General features: G+C 51.0%; 1 protein-coding gene across 3 annotated transcripts; it reads right to left on the bottom strand.

The window, feature by feature from the left end:
* Positions 1-1,590: 1,590 nt before the first annotated feature.
* On the bottom strand, positions 1,591-27,998 carry Vps37c (VPS37C, ESCRT-I subunit). 3 transcript variants are annotated; one of them, XM_005369647.2, is made up of 5 exons: positions 27,771-27,998; positions 9,905-10,003; positions 5,795-5,966; positions 4,832-4,914; positions 1,591-3,658 (listed from the first exon to the last, which is right to left on the bottom strand). In XM_005369647.2, exons 2-5 carry the CDS (start codon positions 9,995-9,997, stop codon positions 2,945-2,947), a joined length of 1,062 nt encoding a protein of 353 aa, XP_005369704.1. In that variant the 5' UTR covers positions 9,998-10,003; positions 27,771-27,998; the 3' UTR covers positions 1,591-2,944. The 3 variants fall into 3 exon arrangements, with proteins under 3 accessions (XP_005369704.1, XP_026633136.1, XP_026633137.1); XM_026777335.1 differs by lacking the exon at positions 27,771-27,998 and adding an exon at positions 27,491-27,545; XM_026777336.1 differs by lacking the exons at positions 5,795-5,966; positions 27,771-27,998 and having other exon boundaries at positions 9,905-9,966.

Here is a 27,998-nt window from a genome sequence, read left to right as displayed (position 1 = left end):
TTCATTCCTTATGGCGCTGGTCAAATTCTATGTTCAGCTGGAGGGTCTGACCCCCAGGTCCCCAGGCCAGCACTACTCCTCCACTAGGAAATTCATGGCAAACATGTCCCTCAGTCACCAAGGTAGCCCTGTTGTGACCTGGGCTGTCTTGGGAACTCCATTCTACATCACAGCCCACTGGAACAGAGTAGGATGTGACCCTCCCACTCCTCAGTCCCCTATCTTCCTGCCCACTTCCCTAAGTGTTACTGGACAACCTCTGAAGTACCCTGTGCACAAGCTAATCTTAGTGTATTCTCACAACAAGTCAAAGAAGCTGAAAGCCAACAGGTAGTCCCTGAGATGACCAAGCAGCATCCCTGCCTCAGAGCTAGGACATTCCAAAGCTCTCCCCAGCCAACGAAGCAGTCTCTAGACCGTATCTCTTCCAGCCACATTCTGTCCCCAGGGCCTGTCACTGTTGTGGTACAGCAAGAGGCCTATGTGATGTGGTAAATATTTCGCAGGAGGTAGGGAGGGCCTGTGGCAGTGTGTGCTGCCTTCTCAGTTATGCAGCCCAAAGGGAGGGAAGAGAACCAGGATGCCTCGTGCAGTGACCAGACCACGTGGCTCTCCAAGTCCTGTCTTCATCCCCCACCCCAGCTGCCACCACTCTGGTACAACCCACGGCAGGGGACTTAACTGCTACAATGAGATCTGCAACTTATTCCCGAAGAGCTGCTGACATTGTCCGGCTCCCTGACATCCTGTGCACCCAGCCCCAGCTCCTGCCAGGCAACTCAAATACAGCTGGGAGTGAAGGGCAGTAAGTCAGACTGAAGTTGTATGTCCTGGAGACTTCTAGCACCACAAAAGCATGGTGCTGAACCCCTGCAGCGCTGCAACTGTGTGGATCTAAACCAAGTCTTACCTCCATGTGCAACCTGGTCACCGCACCACTCCAAGGTCTCCCTCCTCTTAAAACTGGGGCTAGGAGGGCTAAGGTGGCTGTGGAAAGGATCCTAGCAAATACATGCCATATTCCTGGTGACTGTTAGCACCTCTGGGCATGTGCCATAGGCAATCTACCTCTGTCACCTTGCCAGGAAGAAAAGGCAGAGAGCTGACTTGAGGAACCATCAGGAACCTGATCTCCCACATTTCTCCTCGGCTTCAGGGTAACCACCCTGTAACAGCACTTAGATGAAGCTGTAGAGAACGCAGCCCAGTCCATAGAAGGCTACTTGGTCCCAGAAACAGTTCGGCACCCCCTGTCCCTCCTAGCATACTCTGCAACCCTGGTTAGAAAGCCGTAAACCACAGCCAGACTGAGGGTGTAACAGAACACTTTATCTCCCAACCCAGACTGAGGCACGGGTGCCCCCTGGTGGAACTGAGTGGCCATGCATGTGGCCTAGGACAAAGCAAGCATTCCAGGCTTCAAAAAACAGCTAAGGAAAACCAGAGAGGAAAATGCTAGAAAGAGCCAAGCCCTTTGGCAGTCGGGTGGGCAGGGGAGTCAAGAAGTGGCCATGGAAAGAAGGCGCTCTATAGTCTAAGGCTGCAGAAGTCACTGCCCCACAAGCAGCCACGGCTGCTCTCAAACTCATCAGAGACGCCACACACACCTGGGAACTCATCAACGTTTATTACGGCAATTACACAAACAGGCGGTCATTCATTCAGTTCAGCAGCAGTCAACCAGACTCCATTAGTGATTCCTTTCTATAAATAACTTAGGAGAAGCAAGCAGAGTTGGTAATGCACCCCTGGGCAGTGGCCTGTGGGCAGGGTGGCACCAGAAGATGGGGTTCCTCCTTGACCCCCAGCACCTTGGCCCACCAGAGGCTGGGTACCCAGGCAGGAGATATTTCAAGGCACATACAACTTTCAAACGTGTGGGCAGCTCCAGGGGCCACCCTGAGACCTGGTTCACATCTGGACCAGCCACACTGATGTATCGTCTGCTGCAACCCCTTTGGGATAGTGTAGTCACTTTTATTACAGCTTTGGCCCCCACCAAGTGCTGGGGCTGCACTCACAATCCCTGCCCTTTACATTCTGAAGACGAGAGAGTGTAGAGAAACCAACCCAATGTAGTGATGATGTCTGGGAGCACCATTGGGATATTCTGTGAGGGCAGGGCTGCTATCTGTCTTGCAGGAACATTGGGGACAGGACGGGATTACACAAGGATAGAGGGGCTACTAGCGAATGAGATTCAAGGCACTAAAGGAGTGGAGGGATGGGTGAACCTCAGAAAAAGCCAGCCGGAAGTAGAGGGCCCCAGGAGTGAAATGGTGGCTGGGAGGTAACCCGGGTCCTCAACACCAGCCAGAGGCTTCAGGGTGACCCCTAGGGGATCCAAACATACAAGCGAGGCCTGGGTTTCCCCTGGCATTCCCCAGCTCCCTCATCAGTGCTGCTGTGGTTCCAACCAGCGCACAGAACATACTAGCCTGACATTGGCACAGCCGCTAAATTATGGCTTTTAGGACTCAAAGTCCCTGTTTTTCCTGACTGTTACTTCCGTCAACCCAACTGTGGTAAATGAGATAGACCGTCCTTAAATGGACAGACAGAGCTGTGTCCCTTGGCACTTGGCTCCACATGAATCATGCCAAGTTCTAAGGGAGAGCCTGCCTGTCATCAAAATCACTCTGCACTGGTTCAGATGGCAGGGAGCAAGCGCAGGAAGCCGTGCATAGTCGAACACACTTGCTCATGCAGACACTGGAGAGCCCTGGGCTCACACCAGGCTACCTCAGGATGTGCTGAGCTGGTCCCTGGCAAAAGGTGCTCCCAGAAGGACCCATGTTGCACTGTCCAGGGCCTTTCAGGGGCCTATGTGTCCCTACTCTGCGGGGAGTATCGGCCCCACTTCCAGTGTCAACCTCAAATCTCAGCAGATGGAGGCCAGAGGTCATGGTGCAGATAGAAGGAAGAAGGTGGACAGGGGTCAGGGCTAGTATCTAGGCCAGGCAGGTCCCGGGGGATGAAAGCCATAGGGAGGGGTTGGCCCAGGAGGATATGGAGGTTGAGGGGGCACTGGAGGCTGTGACTGTCCTGGGAAGCCTGGGAGCTGAGGCTGTGTTGGGTAGGGAGGTTTGCTTCTTGATGGTAGGTAGGGGGACTGTTGGGGATACCCAGGAGCAGGAGCTCGGCTTCCCATTAATGGGTATCCTGGACCAGAGGTGCTAGTTGGGACCACAGGATAGCCAGGCACAGGTGGCACACTCCTCTGTGGGGACCAAGAGTAGCCCGCAGCAGCCCTGGGTCCTGGCTGAGGTGCTGGGTAAGATGGACCCAGAGGCCCACCATAGGAGGAAGGCTGGGACACCACAGGGAAGGGGGCTGGCTGTAGGGCTCCCTGGGCTGTAGGGCCCACAGGCAAGCCTGGCGATGGGCTGTAGGGTAAAGGGTAGGGAGTCACAACAGAGGGCTGTGGAGGCTGGTCTTCAGTCACAGGGGGTGTCGCCTGGGGCGCTGGGCGTGGAGGCGGTGGACGTGGTGGAGGAGCATCTCCAGCCAACTCCGGCAAAGCCCGGGGCCGCCTCACCACGTCCTGGAGCTTCTCCACGCGGACTCGGCGCAGGTGCAGCAGTGTCCTCATGGAGGAGAAGGACTCTAAGAAGGTCTCCAAGGGCACCTCACCTTCCAGGAACTTCTCCGCCATGGCCTAGAGGACACAAGACCTGTTGGCAACAGAGACCTTGCACAGCCTTCCCGGCCCCCCTTCAGAGTGGCTCCCTCACCAGAATGCCCACTCCTCATTGTCAAGAGCATGTCTTCCCTGGTCACACCGTCCCCTTCCCAACACTATCCAGGCCCCTGGGAGTCACTCTAAGTCTGTTCAACAGCTGGGCCTATGCAAGTGACTTGATTGCTGGCTCCTAGGCTGCACACCATCCAAAACACAAAGAAGTCTCTGCCCTCTAAGACAAAAGGGACATCCAGAGAGAGGAGGCAGCAGAGAGAGACAAAGAGCGGGGGCCTAGCCTCAGATGCTGGGGTGTCCTCTGTACCATCATCCAACCACGTCTGCAAGTTCCCTGGGGCCTGCTGTCAGTCACCCATCCCTGATTCACCTGAGGTCCTGGTATAGTAATACCCCCTTATCCATGATTCCAGTTACTAGAGATCCTCTGGTGGTCCAAAGACACTGCATGGAAAATTCTAGAAATAATCTGTAAGTTTTAAGTAACTTTAATTATAAAATACTGTTACAACTGTTCTATTATTAGTTACTAGTCCTATGTGTGTATGTGTGTGTGACTTCACATGTGTATGGATGAACACGCACATGTGTGCATGTAGAGACGAGAGGCCAACATCAGGTATTGTTCCTCAGGATCTGTCCACCTCCTTTCTTGAGACAGGGTCTCTACTCTAGGCTCACCAATTCCCTGCCTGCCAGGGAGCCCCAGGGATCTGCCCGTCTCTTTCGCAGCACTGGGAAGACAGGCGTGTACCACCTAGCCTGGCTTCTTATATGCATGCAGAGGACCAAACTCAGGATGTCCTGCTTGTGCAGCAAACACTTTCTCCCCAGCCCATGGTTACTGTTCCTGATCGCTCACTGAGCCTGCTTCATAAACTACACATTTCCACAGACATACACGTACAGGAAAACAGTACTGTCTGCTCAGAAGCGAGTGTTAATCGTGGTCTCAAGCACTCACCAGGGGTCTTAGAATGTGTCCCTGCACTGTGCTCCACTGTGACTCCAGGGGCCATCTATTCTAGCTACATTCCAAACCTTTGTGCTTTGTGGTTCCTGGGCCTACCATGAGAGCTGGCTCCAAGTGCTACCACCCTGTTTAAGGGAGTGGGGTATCACTCCCCACCTCACCTCAGACTCCTCCTCAATCTTCATGCCTTCGATCTGCAGAAGGTCCAGCAAGGTCCCAGGTTGCAATGCTGAGGAAAATTTCTCTGGAAGGAAGGGGAGAGAGGTCAGCATTTCAAAAGCACTGCTTTAGTTAAAGCTGAGGACTCCAACTTCAAGAAAGGCACATGACATGCCCTCTGTGTGCTTGGGGCCTAGCCACACCAGGGCCCAGCATAGAGTTCCTACAGCTGGTTCTGGGAGCACTCGGGGCTCAGCCACTCCAGGGCCCACCACAGAGTCCCTACAGCTAGTTCTGTGGGACCCTTTGAATTCCTGTAGGCATTTGCCATCCTGAGTAAAGAAGAGCTCAAGGACAGAGCCCAGGTCATGGCCAAGTCGCTTCCTATAGGCACAACTGTCCAGGGAGCTCTCCTACCTCCACATGGCCTAGCTCTGCAAGGCTCGGGGTTAAAATGGCTAAGTTGGCAGAGGCAGTCAAAGACACTGGCCGCCTGCATTCACATCCCAGTTCCATGGCTGGAAAGATGCTCAGCTGTTAAAGGCTAGGCTTGCAAATCCCAACTCCACCCAGCTCTAGAGGCACGACTTCAGGCAAGCCCTTGAATCTCTCCAGGCCTTGCTTTCCTCATCTATAAAATCTGAACCACTTTTCACTCACACTCACACACACACACACACACACACACACACACACACTTTACCAAGCTATCTAATAAAATAAAAATACTCAAAAATTTAGACTAACCACAGGACCTACACCTTTCCACACTGTTGTGCAAAAACACACAAAGCACTTTGCCCAGAGCACGAAGGACAGTGGCTACACCACTGCTGGCCCTTTCCTGTCCTGAGCATCTGTGGTTCCGTGATATTCCAGCTGCCACCCTGTCCTTCCTTGAACAGGAACCCTGTGTGTCAGTCAGCAGGAAACCAGAGTGCATGCCCACTGTCAGCTGTTCCTACCCAGCTTGGCTTTCTGTTCCTGGCACCGTTCCATAAGCTTCCGCAGCTCCTGGTATTTGTCTGAAAGGTTAGAGCGGCTGATTTCCAAGGGACCCTGGAACTCCAAGTTCTGCTCTGCCAGGCTCCGGTTGGTGGCTAGTGCCATCTCTCGTTCTAACTGAAGGTCCTGAACCTAAGGAAAGTAGGACAATTGACAATAAGCATAATTGTCACTGGTCACCCTTCAGGGCAGGGGTGGAGAGCTTCTGGATTCAATGTTCACCTGGGGATACTCAGCTTGGTGATCGGCACTCAACCACAGTCACAGGAGCCTGGGTTTAAACTCCATACAAGACATTGTGATCCAGGAGCCTCACCTCGTCCTGATCAAGGGAGCCTGTGGAGCTGACACATGGGAACTAGGCACCGAGGCTAAACACCTACTCGAGGCCAATCAAAAGACAAGCAACTGTAGGTGGTTCTGTGCTGGGCAGGGCACGGGTAAGGAAGATCCACTCCTAAGGAAAGAATAGGCCCCAGGTCCCAGTCATTGGTCCCCAAGCTTCAGAGTGAGAAGACATATGAACACGCACGTATGCATACATGCACACAAAGAGGCTGCTAGAGAGAACTCAGATGGCCCAGGCCAGACCACAAGCTAAAAATGCTAAGTACTGAGGGAGAGGGGTGGGGGCAGGGTTCTGGGGCAGGACAGACAACCCTGTCTCCCAGGTCACACATGGTCTAAAGAACTATAGATACTCCCTGAGTGCCTGCTGCTGAAGACGTTTTCCGTGACAGCATCACTGGCCCTCATTTAGGCCCCTATTTAACTGCCAGGCAGGCAGAAGCCTTGGAACCTTGCCCAGCAGGCCTAACATAGGAAGGTATCTGCTTCTCTCAGAGGAGAGCTGGAGACAGGCCACCATCCTACCACAATACCATCTGACACCAGCAGAGGGGGCTCAGCACTGGCCACAGAAATCAGGGAACGTGTCAGCAAGACCAGCTTCCATAGGGGAACAAAAGGTCCTGCAACACAGAACTCCACCTTGGCCAGCTAGCCGCGGCACACCAGACCAGATGGACTTACTCTACAGCAGCCACAGGGAGCCAGGCGGCATCCTGGATAAGGACCTTCAAGAAGGGCAACCCTGCTCTGATCCCGGCTCAGGGCCTCAAGCCCTGCAGCCTACAGCAGGCCGCTGCCTATTAGAAAGAGGGATGTTGCCAGTTATCCCCCAATTGAGAAGGCTGCCAGGGCTCAGGTCTAGAAGTCCTCCACCTAGACTGTCTGCTGCCCACCCAGAAACACCACTGGACAAGCTCACTGGCATTGGAGCAGAGAAATTGGTGAGTCTGAATGTTAGCCAAGGGGGCTAGAGGCTGGCTCAGCATTTAAGAACACATACTGCTCATCTAGAGGACCTGAGTTTGGTTCCCACCACCTGCCATTTCAGCTCCAGGGGATCCAACAGACTCTTCTGGCCTCCAAAGGCAATGCATCAAACATGCACAGATGTACACACCCACATAACAAAAAATACATTGTTAAAAAGAAAAAAAAAGAGCCTGGGACACTTGTGTGGTGAACTCAGAATGGAGCCTGCCCTTTCTGGGTCACACACCCTTGGTTATCCTTACACATCCATGACTTTCCCCTGGGTCTGAAGCATTACATTCATGCCATGCCTCCCTCCCTAAGCTTGACTACACACTTCCACATCTCCCTGCTAGTCCACCTCTTACAAACCACGGCTATGAGGTCAGTCGCGTTCTAGAGCTCCCCAGAGCTCCCCATGCTGCAGCCCCTGCACTCTCTACAGAGAAACATTCCCACTACCTTTCCTTTCTGCTGGCTCTTCCCACGGTCCCACGGTGACACAACTGCTGCCTCACCGCCAGGCAGAGGCTTTCTGGAAATCTAAGTAGTTTGTCCTATTTTGCTTCTGCCTATCCCACAGTGAGTATTTTACCCCTCAGAGAATTCAACTCTCTTCTTCAGACATGTTCAATCTGCCCTTTGGCCAGGAGGCTGCAGCCCTCACATTTCCGGTAGGGAGAAGACTTGCTCAGCTTGGAAGCAAAGAAGAACTGAGCACAGACTTGCTTTGGCTGAGCTCTACTCCTTTCAGGAACGAGCCTGGGAATTCCCTCAACATTCTGCTGCTTATCACTGACTGAAGAAGCACTATGGGGCCAACAAGATAGTTCAGTGGGTAAAGGTACTTGCTGCTAAGCCTGACTGACTTGAATTTGTGCCCTTGGCTCAAGTGGTGGGAAAGAACCAACTCCTGAAAGGTGTCCTTTGACCTCCACACTTGTGATGTGGCACAGACACAGGATAAAATAAAGACCTTTGGAATTTGATGACTGAGCATCCCTAATCCAACACCCCAAAATCTAAGATGCAGACTTTCTCAATGACACTCTTGTGCTCTGGATTTCGGAGTGCCAATGTGACACGAAGTTCAGGATTTCAGAAAGTCTCAGACTTAACATTTTTTGGATTAGGGTTACCTAACTAGTAAATCTACACAAACATTTCAAACTCCAAGGAATCTGAAATACTCTCACCCCAAGCATTTTGTGTGAGGGACACTCAGCCTGCTATGTGACAGATGAATGTGCCAGGTCAGAGCTCCGATGCTGCTGAAACAGGGTCATTCCAGCCTCAGGACTGTGAGATGAACCACACAAAGACCTGTCCTACTCCCTGCTTAGCAGGAGGCCTTTTGAACCTAGTCCTGGGCATTCTCTAGGGCTGCAGAGAGGCCTGACCAGGGCAGGCGAGCAGAGGGCAGCAGAAAGCACAGCAGAGGTGGGAACAGGGCCATGTAGTGTGCGGCTGTGGAGCAGGGGAGAGGCTCCAGGATGACGGATGGGGATGCTGGATGGGCAACTTCCTGTTCTCTAACACAGTGAGTTCACAGACACATGCCACATCTGCTCACCAGGGGAAAGAAGGGCACATGTGAATGCCAATCCAAGGAGCCCAGCATTACCTGTGCTCCTAACTCCCTCAAACAGAGGCAGAGGACAGCATTTCCAGGCAGATGACCAGCTGCAACCACTCTTGGGGTACCTGTGGGCGTTTCTGGCTAGGTGGCCGCAACCAGTCACCTGACCTCCATTTCACAGGAAGGTCACAGGAGATGGTAACAGGAAGGGCCAAGTCAAGCTCTGTAGAGACAGCAGGGTGATGCTTATTCCTGGAAGGGCCCTGTGACTAGGAGCTGAGAAATGGGGTGCTGGCTGCAATGGGGAACATAAAACATGAGTGAGCAATAGAAATCCTGGCAGCCAAGGAAGATCTCTTCAGTCCAAGAGTCATAGGAGAACACAGGGTCTCACAGGCAATGGGGGGATGGGCTCCTCCTCCTTAGTGTATCAGGGAGCTGTCTCTATGCTCAGGCCACAACACTGTGAAGATTCCTGGGCCATCTGGGTCCCTGACTTTCCTAGTCCAAGGTGGACCCTGGACTTCCTACCACTCCCTAAGCTCCCAGAGGATCCACGACCTGCCCTGAAACCTCAGGGCTCCTCTCATGAAGTGGACAGCAAGGTGAATCCTGGCTCAAGCTTCTACTAAACAAGCATCCTTGAGAAGCATTTGTTAGGGTGGGTGGGATGGCTCAGTTGCTAAGGGCTCTTGCCACCAAGCTAACAACCTGAGTTCAATCTCTAGTACCCATTTGAGAGAAAGAGAATCATGTCTTCCAAGTTTATACCAGGTACACACACACACACACACACACACACACACACACACACACACACACACTAAATATAATGAAATTTTAAAAAGACCTTAAGTGGAGCTGGAGATATGGCTCAGCAGTTAAAAACACTTGCTGCTCTTGCAGAGGACCACGGTTCAGTTCCCAGCACCTACATGACAGCTCATAGTCACTCCAGTTCCAGGGCAGCCAACATCTTCAGATGACCTTTATGGGTACCTGGTACACATATACACATCAGGTGCACACAGACAGACATAAAGTAAAATACATTCGCTGAGGACATCAAGTGACCAATTACTTAAAAAAAAATAGGAAGAGAAGGAGGAAGAGAAAGAAGAGGAAGAGGAAGGAGGGACAGCAACAGCAGCATTTGCCGGCCTCTCTGTACCTCAGGAGACTCCAAGGCCAGCCGGGTAATGGCATCCGGGTCATTCTGCATGTCCTCCAGCTCCTGCAGCGTTTTGTCTTTCAGCCCCTCCATCTTCCCCTGGAAACATAAAGCAACACCCAGTTTAAGGGAAAGTCACCCACAGGAGGAGCCCAAAGAGATGTGAGGGTCCCTGTGACACATTCCTGGAGCACCAGCCATTGCTCCCCAGCAAACCCTGAGACAGATGAAAGATCTGTTTACTTCACAGCCAAGACTAGATGGCATGGAGCTAACAGGAAAAGGCAAGAGAGGGGCCAGGCTACAGTGACACAGACAAAATTTGGCTCCAGGCCTTAGTACATGACTACTTTTGTCTGAACCTGATTTAAACACCCCTGCCACCTACCCATCCCCCACCACAGGGCTTTACAGCCCTCAACACTACAGGCCCAACTATGTCCCTGCTTGCTATATTTAGTGCTGTAGCAATCTCAGGTCTCCCTAAGGATTCTGCAACCGCAGTCCTCTCCATGTGTCATGAAAGCAAACTGCCACATCTACATCCACACTGGGACGGGGGTAGAGGGTCATCATCAAATCACTTTCATGGGCAGTCATAAGGGCAAGAAAGCGACTGACCCAGACAGGAGGTTACTCTGACAGAGCGGGGTCAGTAGTCCTCCCTCATCATGCTCCCAAAGGCCTTCTGTCGTCTGTGCGACAAGTCACAGCCTGGCCTGGGGGAAAGTCTGGGGCCAGGAATCCTCTCTTTCTGCTGACAGGACCCTCTACGCTTACGTTTTCTCATCCTTCCTATATATGCAGGCTTTAGAGCATGCACATCGAGTGATCTCATAAAGGTTGCTATTTCCAGAAAATTCTAGCTCTGAGGAGATCAAGGGCCCTCTCCCCTCCTTTTGTCTGTTTGTTTGGTTGGTTGGTTTTTGGTTTGTTTTGAGACAGGGTTTCTCTGTGGCTTTGGAGCCTGTCCTGGAACTAGCTCTTGTAGACCAGGCTGGCCTCGAACTCACAGAGATCTGCCTGCCTCTGCCTCCCAAGTGCTGGGATTAAAGGTGTGTATCACCACCATCAGGCTTCTCCCCTCCTTTTGTAGAGTTGCCTGGGAGCCATGCTGTTGACTCAACTAAGAAGGCTTTTGAAAGTTAAGAGCCAAGGTAACAGAAGCATCCTTCTCTGGGTCTGTTTTCCATCTGTAATAGGAAGGGGATGGCATCCCTAGATGAGGAGAGAAAGGAATGAGCAGATAGCAAGCTCCTCTTGTCAAGGTCCTCACCTTGCTTTGGGCCTGACCTGTCTCCTTTTATGTTCCAAGTGTCCTGGTTTAAAGAACAAATGACACAGCCACCCTGCTATTGAAGAGCTACTTAAGTGGGGCAGTACTATTAGCCATCGTCTCCTGAGGGCTCCACACTGCCCAGCCTCTAAATAACATGGAAATTCATCATGACGTAAGTGCCCACCACATCCAAGCCTCAGCACCAGAAGCCCACACTCCGTCCTGGGGACATGGATGCAGCTGGTCTAAGAAAGGATAGCTCCACACTTATTATATCATGCAGGAGGCAACAGATTCTGGGCATCTACAGTGTGACCTACACTGCCTCACCCAGGCACTTGGATCCCCACAAACCATGCAAATTCAGGCTTGGCATGGCTGCTGACCTATGCTCTGAAGATAAGAGTCAAGGGACCTAGGAGCCAGCTGGCTAGTCAAACTAGCCATAATGGTGACCTCTGGGTTTAAGAGAGACCCTGCCACAGTGAATGAGGTAGAGAGGAAGGAAGGTAAAGGAAGACTTTGAACATCAACCTTAGACCTACATCCACGTATGTGCATCCACACATGTGTGAACACACATACCACATGCACACACAAATACATAGGAGAGGAAGGTAGGAAATTCTTACAGAGTAATTCTTCACAATGAAAAGACCCAAAGGAAGGGAACCAAAAATCCCACCCTGGACTGTGTGCATACTTCACCCAAAACCCTTGGTCTAGCAGCCAGAACACAGGTGCAGCGGCCATGGGTTGGACCATAGCTCTGAGGAGAGATAATATTGTTCCACCAAAACCCAAGTGTGCCTGCAGTGAAGAGGAGAGCACTTTCAAGACCCTACGACTCACTAGGCATGGTGGTACATGCCCACAGTCCCAGCACTTGGAAGATGGACATCAGGAATTCAAGACCAGCCTGGACTCTATGAGCTTTGTCTCAAAAAAAAAAAAAAAAAAAAAAAAAGACAAAATGGCTGAGGATGTAGCACAGTTTGCAGAGTGCTCAGCAAGCACACAGCTCTGGGCTCTGTCCCTAACACACCTAACACAACATAAAACCTGGCATGGTGACACACATCTTCAACCCCAGTACTCCAGAAAGGTAGAAGCCAGAGGACCAAAAGTTCATGGTCAGCATGGGCTACATAGTTCAAGTCCAGTATCAAAACTATGAAAGACCTGAATACACCTAGACACATGCAGTCCAGACTTAGCACGAGACCAGTTCTTTCACCTGTCAGCTATGTCCTCACCCAGATGGAAGTTCCTAGAGCCTCAGGTTCTTCATCTGTAAAATGGACTGAATGACAGCATCTATCTCCCAGGTTCAGTGACACGAAGCACAAGATCCATGTTCAGCACCAGAACAAATGCTGACCAAAGATTTCAACACCACAGAAATTACGCAGGATCACGGTGGCCTCCAATGTGCCTCAGTCAAGTACTCACTGGGCCACAACAGCAGCACTTAGCACAGCCCCACCCACCAAGCCCAATGTCTGCCGCTCTTACATCCTGGGGGCCCAGGATGGCAGCTGGCTAACCACACACAAACTACTGGTCAGCAGTGCCAACTGGAGAAACCCCAGCAGCACCAGGACCTTTCCCCACAAAGAGGTCCATTCAGCAGAGCCCTGCGCAGAGCTGAGTTCCTGGGGTGTCTTCTGAGGTTTTCCTCTGGCACACTTGCTGTGCCTCAGGAGTCCAGGCCCCAAATGGGGAGACATCACACGCCCATAAGCCCACAAAAGCAGCGCACTGCTTACCCCAGAGCTGCTATTCCTGCCTCTTAGCCAGAGATGGTTCCTACCATCCTCAGTACATCCCTGGCCCAGCAGGCACACACTGTTCTGTGAGAATCCTCACAGCATAACCCACTGGATGTTACAGGGGCTGGTCTCTCACAAGCCAGATATTACCTACTTTTCAGAGTCACCCAGAGAGCCTAGAGCAACACGCACTTGTTCAGGGCCACCACTTGGAAAAGGTGAGAAGGGGACACTACTGGAGACCCACGCAGCAGCTATCTAAAACTGTGGCTCTGGGGCCTGGGCCTCTGCTGCTAGCAACATCTAACTGCCACCAGCCAGACAACAGCAGACAAATTTTTTCAGAGTGACCAAAACCACCAGCAGGGATGTCACGGAGGAGGGAAGCAGGGGTTGGTAACACATTATTTAGGGAACAAGTCCTTACTTAGGCTTTTGTTTCTAGAGAGCTGGCAAGTCCAATCTCCTCAGGCCTCGGTGCCAGGGCTCTGACACCTACTTTCCCTCCCATGACTGCTACGGCTTGCCGGGTGACTCCCTAGGGACAGTGCAAGGGACTGCTGGGGGAGGGGAACTGGGGGCAATGTAAGAATGGGTAAGGCCCTGGGCATTCATCTTTGTCTTCCCAGTTCCTGGCACAGACCTGCTCACAGGCAATTCAGAAAGAGCCTAGAAAGAGTGGAGGAAAACAGGGAAACACCAGGTCAGCCAGATGATAGACAAGTTCAGTAAGGTACAGAGGCAGAACAGCCCATCCTCCCACTTGCTCAAGCCTTCCCTCATATCTCCGTCCCTTTATGGAATAGGCATTATTAAACAATTACATATACACATCACAGCAGAAGGAAATATGTAAATATGTTAAATTTTATGAGCCTGGTTTAGCAGACATATTAAAAAACAAAACACCTTTCTTCTTCCTCACATAGAACTCAGTTTGTTCTATAAGTCATTATGAACACATGACCACAGGGAAGAAGAGGCATGAGGTGTGGACCAGTGAAGCAAGGTGGGGACAGGGAGGCGGGAAGGATGACAGCTGGGAGCAGTAAAGGCCAGAGAGGAGCTCATCTGGGAGGCCCTGTGGGGGCCGCTGCAAACCCTACAAGGGGAGCTGGTGCAAGGTGAGGCCGCTGCACAGCAGTCACAGGTACAGAGGGATGACAGTTTTTCCGGAGGTGGCACCGACACCTCAGAGGTGATCAGACTGCGGGTGAGGTGGGAAAGTAACAGTGCAGGAGCCAGGCTGCTCTTCTCCACAGTGGTGGGGGGAGGTGGGGAGGGAGGCGAGAACCAATCCCTGCTGCCTGCACCAAGAAGGGATAGGCCTTGGTTTTGTTTTCCCCACTCCCATCTTATCCCTGCCTTTTTCTTTAAAACTTTTGCCTCCTCTGTTCTTTTTACCTTCACTAGAGGTCACAACTACACCCATGTGTGAAGAGGCCAGGCCCACAAGTCTGAGGCCAAGCATGGAATGAGGACCACGAACCCCAGTAAAGCCAAATACTCTGACCCCGCACCAGACCCTCCTGCAGGAAAGGGTGATGGCTGTGCCAAGCCTGCCAGCTCCCAGGAGAGCTACAAGGCCCAGTCTAGATGCATGGCCCCATTTAGGGTGGGCCACAAAACCCAGAACTGTGTTCTGTAACCGAAAATTAACACTATGTCCTTTAGTGTCCATGCACATGCAGATGACAGATCACAGAAAAGCTGAGGGATGGGAAAGCAGAGGGACAGAAGGAGGGAGACCCAAGCCACATCACATGTTCTGGTGCTCCGAGTGCGGGTGGGATGGGAACAGAGAGCGAAGAACTGAAGCTCAGGAGACGCATTTCCTGGGGACCTTGCCTTGTAGTTTACTGTTGGCCAGCGGCCCTGTAGCTGGTTTCACCTTCTTTTCATGACTTCCTATCTTGACAAAACCAACCCGCATGCTTTGAACAACGGCAACACGATATGACCCACATAGTAAGGCCATCGGCCAGATTAGAACCAGTGGATTTAGGCCAAGTTGTTTGTGGCCACACCCCAGCAGAGATGACGGAGAAGGGCTCAGGGAGAAGGCCCAGGGGTGCTGGGTGGGCTCAACAGTAACAACACAGCAACACTGCAACCCTCGCTCCAGGAGCTCTGCTATGACGGCTCAGCACAAACACAAGCAAGTGACCTGGGGTCCTTTCCTAAACAAACTCAAGGAAGGAAACCAAAATGTGCCGTGCAGAGCACATAGCTCTTTTCAGACCATGCAGCGGCATGCAGCAGGGCTGGTATGCACATCTGCACCCCCTGCTCTCACTAGTTCATGCCAGCTTGTCCTCCACAGGACTCAGACAAAAGCAGAACTGGGGACAAGCTGACCTGGGGTCCTGCTTCAATCTCACCAATCTTTGCTACATGAGCTCCATCAAGCCCCTGAACCTCAGCTGGGAAATGGGCAGAGATATATTAACCCCCTTGGGCTCACTCTGCTCTTGAAGGTACTGTAATGGTGAGGGGCAACTCCTGAAAGCCTGGGATGCAAGAGAAGCAAGTAACTGGCATTAAATCCTAACTCATTCCTATGATGAGGTTCTCTGGGCTCAGCTTCCGACCCTCCCCTCACCACAGCCAGCCAACATTACTTGCCAGTCTGATATCACACTGCAAGGAGGGCTGACGGCCCTCAGTTTCCCATAAATTCCCCCCAGAACCAAAAACAAGGGAAGAAGTTGCTACTATAGCAACCTACAAAGTGCATATTACAGGAAACTAGACCTGGCCTATCCCTAACAGCAAAGACACCTTCTGTTGCCTTGGAGACCTTCCTAATCCTGTGGTCTAATACAGGAACTTTAGTTGAATGTTTACTTCTTGTTCTAGAATGACTTCAGCCCTGAACCCAAGAATGGGGATCTTGGTCTCCCAGGGAGACAAGAGAAGCATCTCCCTAACCCACAGCAAAGTGGAACTGATCTTCCTTGTGATCTGAAAAGCTGGAATTTAAGCACAGAAGGGAGACCCTGAGGGGCTTAGGTTGTCCCTGACATTTCTACCATGCTGGGGATGGAACCCAAGGCCTCCCGATGAGTAGGTTAGTTGTGTCACTGCTGAGATAACACAGCTGACAGAACTTAAGGAAGGAAGGATTGCTAGCTCACATTCCAGGGGTATGGTCCCTTGTGGGTGGGGAGGGTATGGTGGCAGGAGCTAGAGGCATCCCTGCTAAAGACACAGAGATGGCACCACCCATATTTAGGGTGTGTCTTCCCAGCTCAATTAACCTAGTCTAGATAATTCCTCACAGGCAAGCCCAGAAAATGTTTCTGTGTCAATTCTAAATCCCATCAGGATAGAAACCATCAAGTCAGGAGAGAGCTTTACCATTGAGCAGTATCCCCAGCCCAATCTCCACTCTTTACTTTTCAAACTTTATTATTAGCATGTGAGAGTGGGGGAGGGGTCAGAGGACAACTTCATGAGTTGGTTCTCTCCCTTCGCTTTGATGTATGCTCCAGAGATCAGACTTAAGTCATCAAGCTTGTGTGGCAAGCGTATTTACCTGCTGAACCATCTTGGCTGCCCAGCTTTTCACTTCTTCTAAGCAGTGCTAAGACTGAGGGAAGGAGGTTTCTCTCCAGCCTCCAGTCCCAAAAAGAGATCAGAGCTTCATAGCAAAGCGTACTTAGACCTGAATCAGCTGGGCCTGTCTGGTGGCTTATTCCATCTTTTTCTCCAGCTTCTCAACCGATGCTGCCATTGTCAAGGGGCTGGAAGGCCTTAAGGAGAATGAAACAATCTCTGATGGTGTTAGGCAGCCACTGGGTCATGATAACTTCAACACACACCTTCACACCTATGGTTACAAAACTCTGCCTCTCAACCTTGCCAAGACTCCAGCTCACACATCGAAGCAGAGCAACCAGGTGTGGCCTTCTTGAACAGGCTCCACATCAATGTGAACCAAAGCCCACAAATACAAGTCTGCAAATAGAAGCACATAGACACATCAATCCCTCAGGATAAGGCTTTGCGAAAGAAACTGCCTCCTGTATGTAGATATGTGTACAATGGCCCACTGAAAACTCCCTACTCTGACTAGGGCAGGGCCCCCATGTAAGGCATTACCAGAGGGATGAGTTCTCTATGTCAAGTGTGGGAGCCCAGCCCTTGAGAATGGCAGATGACTTCTGATACCAACCAGGCTTGCCGACTCCTAGGCTGTCACCAGCTGGCTGGGCACCTCACCAACAAAGGCAACCTGTAGAGTCTCTGGCTAACTCCCTACTTTCCTTCCATGACCCAGCCCACGTGCTAGAGAGGGCCCTCCCAAGCCTGCTGGATTCTACCTACACTCCTGAGATGCCTGACTCCAGCTTCTCTCTCCCTCCAGCCACCATTTATTTACATCAGCTTCTCAAAGTCACCCCCAATGCCTGGGTGGGCCACTTCAGCCTCGATCTTCCTTTAGTCAGTGTCCCTAAGTTTCTGAAGAGCACTGTCCAGCCACCTGCTACAGGCTCCGAGATGATTTTCCATCTCCAAAGCCTCTTCCTCTCCATCATCGCTCAGCCCCTCTGGGTTGATCTTTCTCTGAGCCTACTGGGTTCCACTGGCATCCCTGGGGCCAGCCGTTCCTTCCCATTCGCTTGCTGAAAGCAGGAAGAAACCTGGAGACCACCATCCTAAACTCGCCCCACCTGCTGACACTGACTCTCCCCGTCCCAAGTCCCACTCTTCTGCTCCCTTTGCCTGTAATATCTTACCGGGAAAACAAAGAGGGGGCCATACTGGGCTAACCACCTATGTCGTTTCCTCTCTAGAACCACAAGATGAGTTCAGTAGCAAAACAGGCTGATGCCAGTCCCCACAGCTCTAGGTAAAGGCTCACTTGGGTACAGAGCACCATCCAAGGCAATCTGGCAAACCATGGTGTGGCCTTGGCCCTTCCTCTTCCTGTGGAGGAGAAAACAGGGCTACAACGTACTCTGTGTCCTCCCACAGCCTCACAAGGAGGAATTGTGGCTCAGCACGGTCAGTCAGGGAGTTAGCCCTCACTCTTCACATATTCTACACACCTCACCATGACTGTACACCAGTGTCTGGGACAAACTCAATAAAGGATGGTTACTACAGACAGATTTCAGACAGGCTCCAAGGAACAGGGCCTGTTAGATTATGTTCAGAAGCCTCACAATCCTCAACACAATCCTCAACAGTGTGGGGCCTGCGATCCTTTACCAGCGCTCAGACTAAAGTCCAAATTCCTCAGCCAGGGCCATAGTGCCCAGAGACATGGTGCCACTCAGAGCACCCGCATCTCAGCTCTGTGGGGCAGGACTAGCATCTGGAAGGCTAGCAGCCTTCACTGGCTGGGGAGCCTGGACAGGCAATACAATCTCCCCATGCCTCAGCTTCTTCCCTTAGAGGGGGCTTCAATGAGAACGAAGTATTAGTGCCTGAAAGGGCTACCACCCTGCTCTTGGACAGGGCTCACCATGGCTATGCTGGCACAGTGCCCAGTTAGTTATACAGTCATACCTCTACCCTCAGCACTCCCCATGTGGACACTGAAAACAGGAACTTGGATTCCTGGCAACAGAGTGCCGGAACTGGATGACAGGATTCTAACTGGATCAATAGCATTCATCATCAGTCAATAGAACCGCCAAGAAACAGGTATCTAAATAGGCAGCCAGTCCTTCAAACTTCCTGACAGAGACACTCAGACACTTGGCAGGGCCTCTTCCTTCTCTTCCTTCCTTAATTTTGTGGCTCAGAGTCAAAAGAAAATCATTTTCAATGACCACACACAGGCTTCCAGCCCTTTCGGCTGTGTCCAGACCACTGTCTCTGAAGGCCATGAAGGCAGCTGTCTGTCTTCCCATCCCACACCTCAGGCTGCTCAGAGCTGAGCAGACCGTCTATCATCCCTTTCAGAAAGATCAAGATGGAGGTCAGGTCTGGGTCGTGAGGTGCCTCTGTTCAAAGTCCACAATGGGACTCCTACTATGGCTGGTCGGTGGCCATCCCAGGCTGGTGGGTACAGGGCAGCTGCAGAGCCTACTCTAGCCAGTGCCAAGTTCAGCCACATAAACTTTTGGGATGAACAGAGTCATAATCAGGCAGACAGGTCCACTGGGGGAAATGAGAGAGGCATAGAAAACGAGAAACTGAGTAAGAGCGTCTTCATACCCACCTCTGACTCTGGAAGGACTGATGGAAGCCATTACCCAAGTTGGAAGGTGGCTGTGGCCACAAACCAGCCTCTCCAAAGGCAACTTACTGAGTTCTAAAGGATTCAGCCCTCTTCCACATGCACAGAAACCTCAAGAGAATACTCAGAGTTCTCACCGCCCTGCTATGAAACTTTCCTTGGCTCCCTAGTGTCTTGGTGTCGTGTTTCGACTCTGTGCTCCTTGACTTGGAACATGATGATCTGCTGACCCTCAATTTCCCTTTCCAGCTAATCCCGAGGTCTCCACCACCCATGAGCTGCTCTGCTCAGCCCAGCTCCCCCGCCTAACCTTCTCCCAGCACAGAAACAGAACACACTTCTCATCACTCAATAAATAATAACAGCAAGACCCAGATCCAGCCCTCCAGGAACTGTACACACAGCACATGTGGTCTCGCCTTTTTTCCTGCTTATCCCTCAAATATCACATATCTATGAAGCTTTTCTTGCTCCTTCCTCCTAAAGAATCCATACCTCTCGTGGTTCTATGAAAACACCATGCAGCATTTATTGCTAGGAAATAGCATGCTTGTCCAGCAAGAATGCATCGCTCACATCTGCATCCCACAATTCAGGTCACTGACGAACACACACCACCAGGCATTCAGTGAGTGCTTAAGGGAATTCTGCTTTAGGAGCATGGACCAGACCCTACCACACATGCACACACACACACAACCTCAAAGAACTAGAAAGCTAGACAAAGCAAAATGCAGAACAGCTTTCCAATATTGGATACCAGGCAGCCTAGAAGAATGATGCTCAGAGAAACAAGACAAATGGAGTTCACCCCAGCTTACTCCTACAGTCTCCAAGATGGCACAGGGAGTTGGAAAGAGGGATTTGGGAGTCCAGGAAAGACAATGTTGCCAGCACTCACAGAGCAGAGAACCAGGGGGACAGGAGTTACATTCAAAGAACACCCCAGAAATGTGTAGAGATCCCCCAGGCCCAGTCAGCCCTGCTCAAGATAATCAGTACTAGCATGGCCAGTGCAAGTGGGAAGGCCTCATGCTTACAGCCACTGCTAAAGTTCCACAGAAGGCATTACCTCAGTAGTAAGGGAGCCTAGCTCTGCTCTAAAGCTGTCTAATCGCAGCTAACAAAGTTTAGCAGGCCTCTTTCAAGGTTCTGTTCCAAGTGACAATATACCTGCAAACAATCCAGAGATGTGTGACAACATACATGATGTCCAACAAGGTATAACTGGCATTTGACCTCCAATCCGAACTTACCAGAGAAAGACTGAAACAGCACCTGGAACAATCAATAAAAATGGACACATATATACAGGTGACAGAATTAGCAAGCAATGACATTAACATAGCAGCCATATTGTGTGTGTGTGTGTATGTGTGTGTGTGTGTGTGTGTGGTGTAACCTAATCAGATTTCTATTTGGTGTGTCCGAGAAGTACAGGTTCTAAAAGGTTTAGCACAGGAAATACAGACTTGGACCATGGTTTTGTAAAGAGATAAACAGCACTGTATGAGATTAAATGTGTATCAGATTAGACAATTGGCGGGGCTGGAGAGATGGCTCAGAGGTTAAGAGCATTGCCTGCTCTTCCAAAGGTCCTGAGTTCAATTCCCAGCAACCACATGGTGGCTCACAACCATCTGTAATGGGGTCTAGTGCCCTTTTCTGGCCTGCAGACATACACACAGACAGAATATTGTATGCATAATAAATAAGTAAATAAAAAAAAGATTAGACAATTGGCAGATTAGATTCTGCAGAGGAAAAAATATCCAAACAGAAGCTATTTGAAATGAATCATGAAGAAGAAATGGAGAGAAAAAGAATAGGAAAGTTGGGGGATGACTCTAAGCGCTCCTGGTTCAGCCGTGAGGGTGAAGACGCACAGGGCCCTTGAAACAGGCTGATACATGAAAACTGCACACTGCACACACGTAAAGCAACTGCTAAAAAGAAATTCTTCTCTTCTACACCAACACAGCAAGCAAAAGAAAGGCCATGAAAACTACTCAGTGCCTAAGAAGTCACAAAAATGGGAGAAAAGAGCAAAGAACACAGGCAGGTAGAAAAGGAACAGCAAGATTCCACCACAGCAATGTGGACTAAACATCCAAATTTAAAGGCAACAAATAGGGGCTGGAGGCATGGCTCAGCGATTCCCATTGGCTGCTCTTCCTGCAGACACAGATTTGGTTCCCAACACCCACATAGCAGGCAGCTCACAGCCACCTGTAACTCCAGTCCCAGTGGATCTGATGCTCTCTTCTGACCACCACGAGCACCAGGCATGCAAGCAGTACACAGACACACATGCAGGCCAAATACCCACACACATAAAATTTAAAGGCAATGGTTCTAAGACTGATTTTTTTAAAGCAACACCCTCCTGTATGCTGCCTATGAGAAATCCAGTTTCAATATAAAAAGCTTACAAGATTTTAAAGCTGTGCCATAGGTTTAATCTCTAGCTATAACACTCATAAAAGCTACCGTTTTAGTTATTTTAAAACTTTCACTATATTTATCATGTGTGTATGTGTATGTACAGGGTGCATGTGTGTCACAGCACATGTGTGGAGGCCGGAGAACAACTTGCAGGAGTTGGTTCTCTCCTTCCATCAGGTAGCCCCTGGGAATTAAACTCAGGTTGTCAGGCTTGGGTGGCGCCTTTACCCACTAAGCCATCTCATCAGCCCGGTTTCAGCCATTTTGAAGTGTACAGGTTTTTGTTTGTTTGTTGTTTTGTTTTTCAAGACAGGGCTTCTCTGTGCAGCCCTGGCTGTCATGAAACTCACTATGTAGACCAGGCTGGCCTGGAACTCAAGATATCAGCCTGCTTCTAACACCCCACCCCACCTCCCAACCCTCCCACCCCACCCCCACTCCTCAAGTACAGTACACATTTTTTGACATTTAAATACATTCACTTTGTTGTATCTCCAGAACTTTCCATGACCCCACACCTGCACCCATTAAATACTGACACCTTATTCTCCCTGTCTCCACCCTGGCAACCACCACCAATGAATCTGTCTAACCTAGGAAAACCAAAAACAATCCACACAGTCAGGTGTGATGGCTCATGCCTGGAATCCCAGTACTCTGGGAAACTGAGGCAGAAAGATTACAGTGAATTCCAGGTCAGCGTGGGCGAGACAGTGAAACCTTGTGAAAGGAAAGGAAAGGGAAGGGAAGGGAAGGGAAGGGAAGGGAAGGGAAGGAAAGGAAAGGAAAAGAAAAGAAAGGAAAGGCCAGTAATGGCACATGCAGAGAGAGGCAGGTGAATCTCTGTTAGTTGGAGGCCAGCCTGGTCTATAGAGTGAGTTCCAGGACAGCCAGAGCTGTTTCACAGAAAAACTCCATCTAAAAAAAAAAAAATGTCTAAGCGTCATCCATGTGGCACTCTCTGGCTGCCTGGTGTACGTACTGCATTCCGGGCATTCACGCACCAGTTCATGGACTCTGTGGGCGTGGCTCTTTTGACTCTCATAAACAACACAACTATATTCATACACAAATGGCTACTGCAGTCCCTGCTTTCATTTCTTCTGCATAGATACAGAAAGAGAACTGCTGTGTCATACAGCTAACTGACTTGTTGAGGAATCACTGTGCAGCTTCCCATAGTGGCTGAGGCTCTTCCTATTCCCACAAAAAACACACAAGCCTTCAATTTGCCACCTATTTCCTATTTTTACTTAGTGTGTGCATGCATGTGTATGTGTGTGGTGAGTGTTATATTTATTCTTGTTAGTGTGTGCACGTGTATGTGTGCAGGCCAGAGGTTGACCTGGGCATCTTTCTTCCATGGCTCTCTATCTTTATTTTTTGAGACACAGTCTCTCAGTGAACTTGAAGCCAACATCTCCCGTCTTCACCTCACACACCCAGGCTTCTATCACCATACCCAGCCTTTGCATGGGTCTGGGGCTCTGCTCCTCATGCTGCAATGGGGGGCATTTTGCTGCCTGAGTCATCACCCAGACTATTTCCTATTTTTAATGCTCATTCAGCAAGTAGAGTAGCGTTGTGCTGAGACTTCTAATCTGTACTTTCCCTGATATATCATTTTAGGTACTTTTGGTCATTCGTATATTCTTTGGAGATATACTGGTCAAGTACTCCGTACACTTTCGACCTAGCTGCTTTTGTTACTGAGTTGTAGAGTTCCTCTGCAGTCTAAGTCAACTATATCAACCCTAGCTTTAAAACACAAGACTTCGGGTGTGGTGGGGCACTCCTTTAATCCCAGCCTTTACAAGGCAGAGGCAAATGGATTTCTGTGAGTTCAAGAGAAGCCTGGAATACACAGTGAGTTCCAGAACAGCCAAGGATATAGAGAGAGACCCTGTCTCAAAAGGAAGGAAGGGAGGGAGGGAGGGAGGGAGGGAGGGCTAAATTCAGAAGAGATCTTTGTTAGAAGCATCCTTATTTTTTTTTTCTTTTAAATCACAGAAGCTGTCAGACATGAGTAGGATTTGACTGATGGCCATCAGACCCTTCTTCCCAGCAGCTGACAGATGCAATTACCCAGAGTAGTGCTTGGACAAGTGCCCTAGGCTGAGCAAGGACAGAGGAGGATGGGAACTGCTATTGTCAATCTTTCCTGTTCCCAGGTTGAGATGGGGTGGTCAGGAAGGAACACTAGGGCCTCCTCCATTCCGGAAGTCTCACCAGGGACAGCCACTTAAGCAGCACCCATTTTCATAAAAATTACATAAGCTGCCAATCAAGTAGTCACTTCTCCTGCAATTCTATAAGTTTCTAACAATCAAGTTGTTCTAAAACCTATGGCTGCCAAGACTCCAATCTAGCCACCATCTCCTGTAGGAGACCCAAGCCAGACCCAGTCATTCCATAGGGACTTGGTTCTCGCCAGGAGGAACCACACAATTGTCAAAGCCACTAACCCATCGAAGGCTTTGGCTTCTTGAGGCCATGGTAGCATCAAGGGCTGCCCTCCAGATAGCCAAGCCCATGGCTACTACTCTGACCTCATCACATGGGACCTCGTAGCAGCAAATCCTCAACCCAGTCAGAGAGAAGCTCTGCCCCCAACCCAGGACAGCTAGTGAGCTTGTGAGACTGACTGGCCAGCGAAGAAAGCCTGTTCTCTCCCTCTCTAGCAGCAGTCTGGGAAACCTGGCTCCTCCGTGCTGTCCCTGCATGCTGCAGCATAGGCCCGGAGCAGAGTGAGCTGAGCTGACTGCATGAAGAACAGGTGACTCCCGGGGCTGCCGGCTCCCACACCCAGCAGCACTTAGCAGGGGGCAGAAGAGTCTTCTGGCCAGGGACGGAGACTGAGAAAAGATAAAGGACTGGGGAAGTGCGGGGAAGGTGACAGGCAGTGCAGAGCAGACTGCAGGTCAAAAGCTGTGGAGAACAAGAACAGAAACGAGAGAACGGAGAACAGAGAGCAGAGCTGGACTGCGGAAGGGCTGCGAGCCTCCACTGCTGGGAGAGTTTAAAGATTGCTAGCTGCTGCTGCCGAGAAAAATCTCAGGGAACTGAGAGCCGAGGGTCCCGCGCCCTGGGCTAAGAGCTGTCTCACAGGACAGTGGGCGCTAGGCCACTCACCTAAAGCTATAACACTCAGAATGAAGGGTGCTAGGCACCCCAAGGTCAGAGCAGCTGACCCAAAGGGAACCAGTTACACGTGGCCCGCTCTCAGTTTCCATCTGATCAGAGTAGAAGAACCCTCGGCCTCAACAGACCAACAGACTGGTGACGGATGCCCTCTCTCGGTGACAACAGGAGAAAGTCAGCAGGGCCCAGAAGACAAGCAGCCCGCACTCCCAACCGGATGGACTTGACCACTGAACCAATTTTTTCCTCAAGTCTCCCTAAAACATTTACTAAGCTACACCATATTCTGGGACACAACAGGACGCAAATCTAAAACAATTCAAATTAAGGCCTGGCTCAATTGGCAGAGTGCAGACTCAGCTCAAATGAAGCCCTGGGTGTGGTCCCATGCATCACATAAACCCAGTGTGGCGGGGCACTCCCCTAATCCAGCACTGGAGAAGTAGAAGCAGGAAAGTGAGTTCAAGGTTCCTCTGCTACACAGCAAGTCAAAGCCAGTCTGGGCTACTTGAGACCCGGTCTAAAAATAATAAAATGGAAAGCAATCGTGATGGTTTGTCAACTAGGTAGACACTCTGGTCACCTAGGAGACATGCCCCTGAGCACGCCTGTGAGGGATTACCTAGATTCGCTTAACTGAGGTGGGGCTTCCTACCTCAACTGTGGGCAGCACCTTTAGCTGAGGTCCCGGACAGAATCAAAAGGAGAAAATGAGCTGAGCACAGCATCCATCTCTCTGCTTCCTGATAACAACGCGCACGACGAGCCACCCCAAGCTCCTGCCACCATCACGTCCCTACCCACCTCAAGCTCCTGTCCCCAACATGTCCCTACAAGAACGGTATGTATCCTGGACTCAGATCGGACCCCTTCTCCTTTCAGCGGCTTGTGTCCAGGTATTTCAGCACGGCAACAAGAAGAGCAACAACACAGGAAACCTCCGTTCACAGAGACATCAATGAGAAGCTGCTGTTCATGGGCAGTAGGATGAACTAGCAGCACAATCCTGTCTGCTCCTCCTGCTGCTTGTGGAACCTGCTGAGACACCTCACCGTGGGAGTTAAAGTATTCACGGGGCTACCCTGCTGAAGTTAGCTGTCTTGAAGTTCACAGCGGAGACTCTCCCTTCCCTGGCCCAACCTAAGCCCCAGGGCCTCACTTGTCAGCTCCAGCTCAATCAAGGCAAACCTGTTTGATATTCCCTGTCTTCCAGACAGCCAAGGGAAGCAGACAGAGAGGAGAGAATGGAGGGAGAGATATGTGGATCATGCCTAAAGACTGTGGCCATCACTGAAATCTGTGTCACAGGGTAGCTGGGTAGGGACAGATTACAACTTTCTCCAGATCTTGGAAACTCCAGATCCCAAGAGGAAACTTCTAACACAACTCCCCCACAATAGCAATATAACTGCACTAATTCAGGTTTTCAATGACCTCATTGGTCAGTCTGGAAAACCCCACTACTACTAGCCAGCAGTGTCCAGGAATGACCCAAGTATCTATTTACCTCAAAACCCTTTAATGGAACATTAGCTTATGTCAAAGAAATAAGCAAAGGGCACCAAGAATCTTGGGTAACCATCATTTCCAAGCTCCAGTGGCCCGGAAAACCTACAAATTTGCATTAAGATCAGAATCACCCAATGTGTGTATTAAAAACAGACTCCTGGGGTCCCCTCCAGATAACATCACAAGACTCTAGAAATGGGGCTCTGCATTTTCAACAAAAATTGTCAAATACCATTCTTAAACTCCAACACATTAGGGCAACTGGCGCGTCTGGAAGGCAGTATTAAGAGTTAAATGTATTTGTTTTGAAAAGAGACAAGAGGGTTAAAAATCCTAACTCAGCTAGCCACTCACTGGTTGACACCAGCCAAATGACCTAACATCTCAACAACTCCGTAAACTGGGATCGCCAGCCACTCAGAGGTGTTCTCTGTGTCCAGTATGTTCAAAACACCCCAAGGACAGTACCCAGTACAGGACAGCCACACAAGCAATCACAACTACTGCTTGGCAGGACAGCAACGGAAAACCGCCCCCGTGAAGCAGCCCATCATGGGTTCTACGGAGGGGAAATTACAGAGGCACTAGGCCAGATTTCCAAGGTAATCTTAGGAAAAAAAAAGGTTTTTCTGGGCACTATGACGGCCAAGAACAAAGACTCATTTCAGAGTTCAGTATTGCACCCAGCAGCCCAGATCAGGTCCCTCCCTGAGCCCCTACCAATAAGCGTCCTTCCTAAGTCCCTATGTCACCATCATCTCCAGTTTTAGGGCTGACAGTCACTAAATGTGGGGTGGCACATTTTGAGTGGACTCCTGGATAAGAGGCAGGGAGCAATGAAGGAGACCTGGGACTCTGTGAGGCTCCCTGGCTCAAAGTGAGCAATCCCAGGATGAGAGACAAGGTATATCCTTGGGAAACACCTTCCCCCACCCGAAAAGTGGAAGAACACCCCTAACCGGCTGTGAGGTGGGAAACAAAGGAAAACCAGGCACATGCTGTCCTTTGCACCTGAAAGGCTCAGGAACAAGGACAGTTCGGCTAGGCTGGACAGTTCAACTCGGGGGTCAGAAGAAATGGGAAGAACGGAACCCCAACCTCTTGCTATTTTGGGGAAAGACACAAGCCACCAAGTCAAAGGCCAGAGTCCCTCCAACCCCACTACGCCTCTAGGGCAATTCAGATCACACGGGCCTCAGTTTCCCCATCCGCAGAAAGGGCAAAGTGGCCCTTAATGACACACTGACCACAAGATGCTCCTATAGAGGGTGAAGGGCTGCGTGGCGTTAGCGGATAGGTGGGAGGGGGCGGAGCTGAGGCGACCGGAGAGGACAGCCTCCCACCCTCCAGCCCTCCCACAGCGATGCAGGGGCGCAGGCCCGCGGGGAGTCACGCGCCCATTGCGCCCAATCGCCGGCCTCCGCGAGGCAGGCGGGTGGCGGAGGGGGCCTCTGGCTCGCCGGCAACGCCTCCGGCACCGTCCGCCGCTGCTCACCAGCGCCCGGGACCCTCCCCAGCGGCGCTCACCTGCCGGAGCCGCCGCCACGGCGGGCAATCAGTCGCCGCCCGCACTTCCGGGATCCGCGAACCCCGCCCCCGCCGGATGTGACTCCCTCCCGAGTCCTCGCCGGGAGCCGGCCCCGCTGGCCCTCCGCCGTGCCTCAGGCGTCCCGCCTCGTGGGCCTCCGAGCTGCTGAGATACCGACACTCAGACGCTGACGGCAGCCGGGAGCCACACCCGCGGAGGGCCACCCG

Source organism: Microtus ochrogaster, unplaced genomic scaffold, assembly GCF_000317375.1.
Source record: "Microtus ochrogaster isolate Prairie Vole_2 unplaced genomic scaffold, MicOch1.0 UNK56, whole genome shotgun sequence".
NCBI lineage: Eukaryota > Metazoa > Chordata > Mammalia > Rodentia > Cricetidae > Microtus > Microtus ochrogaster.
The sequence above is the reverse complement of the archived record's forward strand: the minus strand, read 5'-3'. Positions and strand labels throughout refer to the sequence as shown.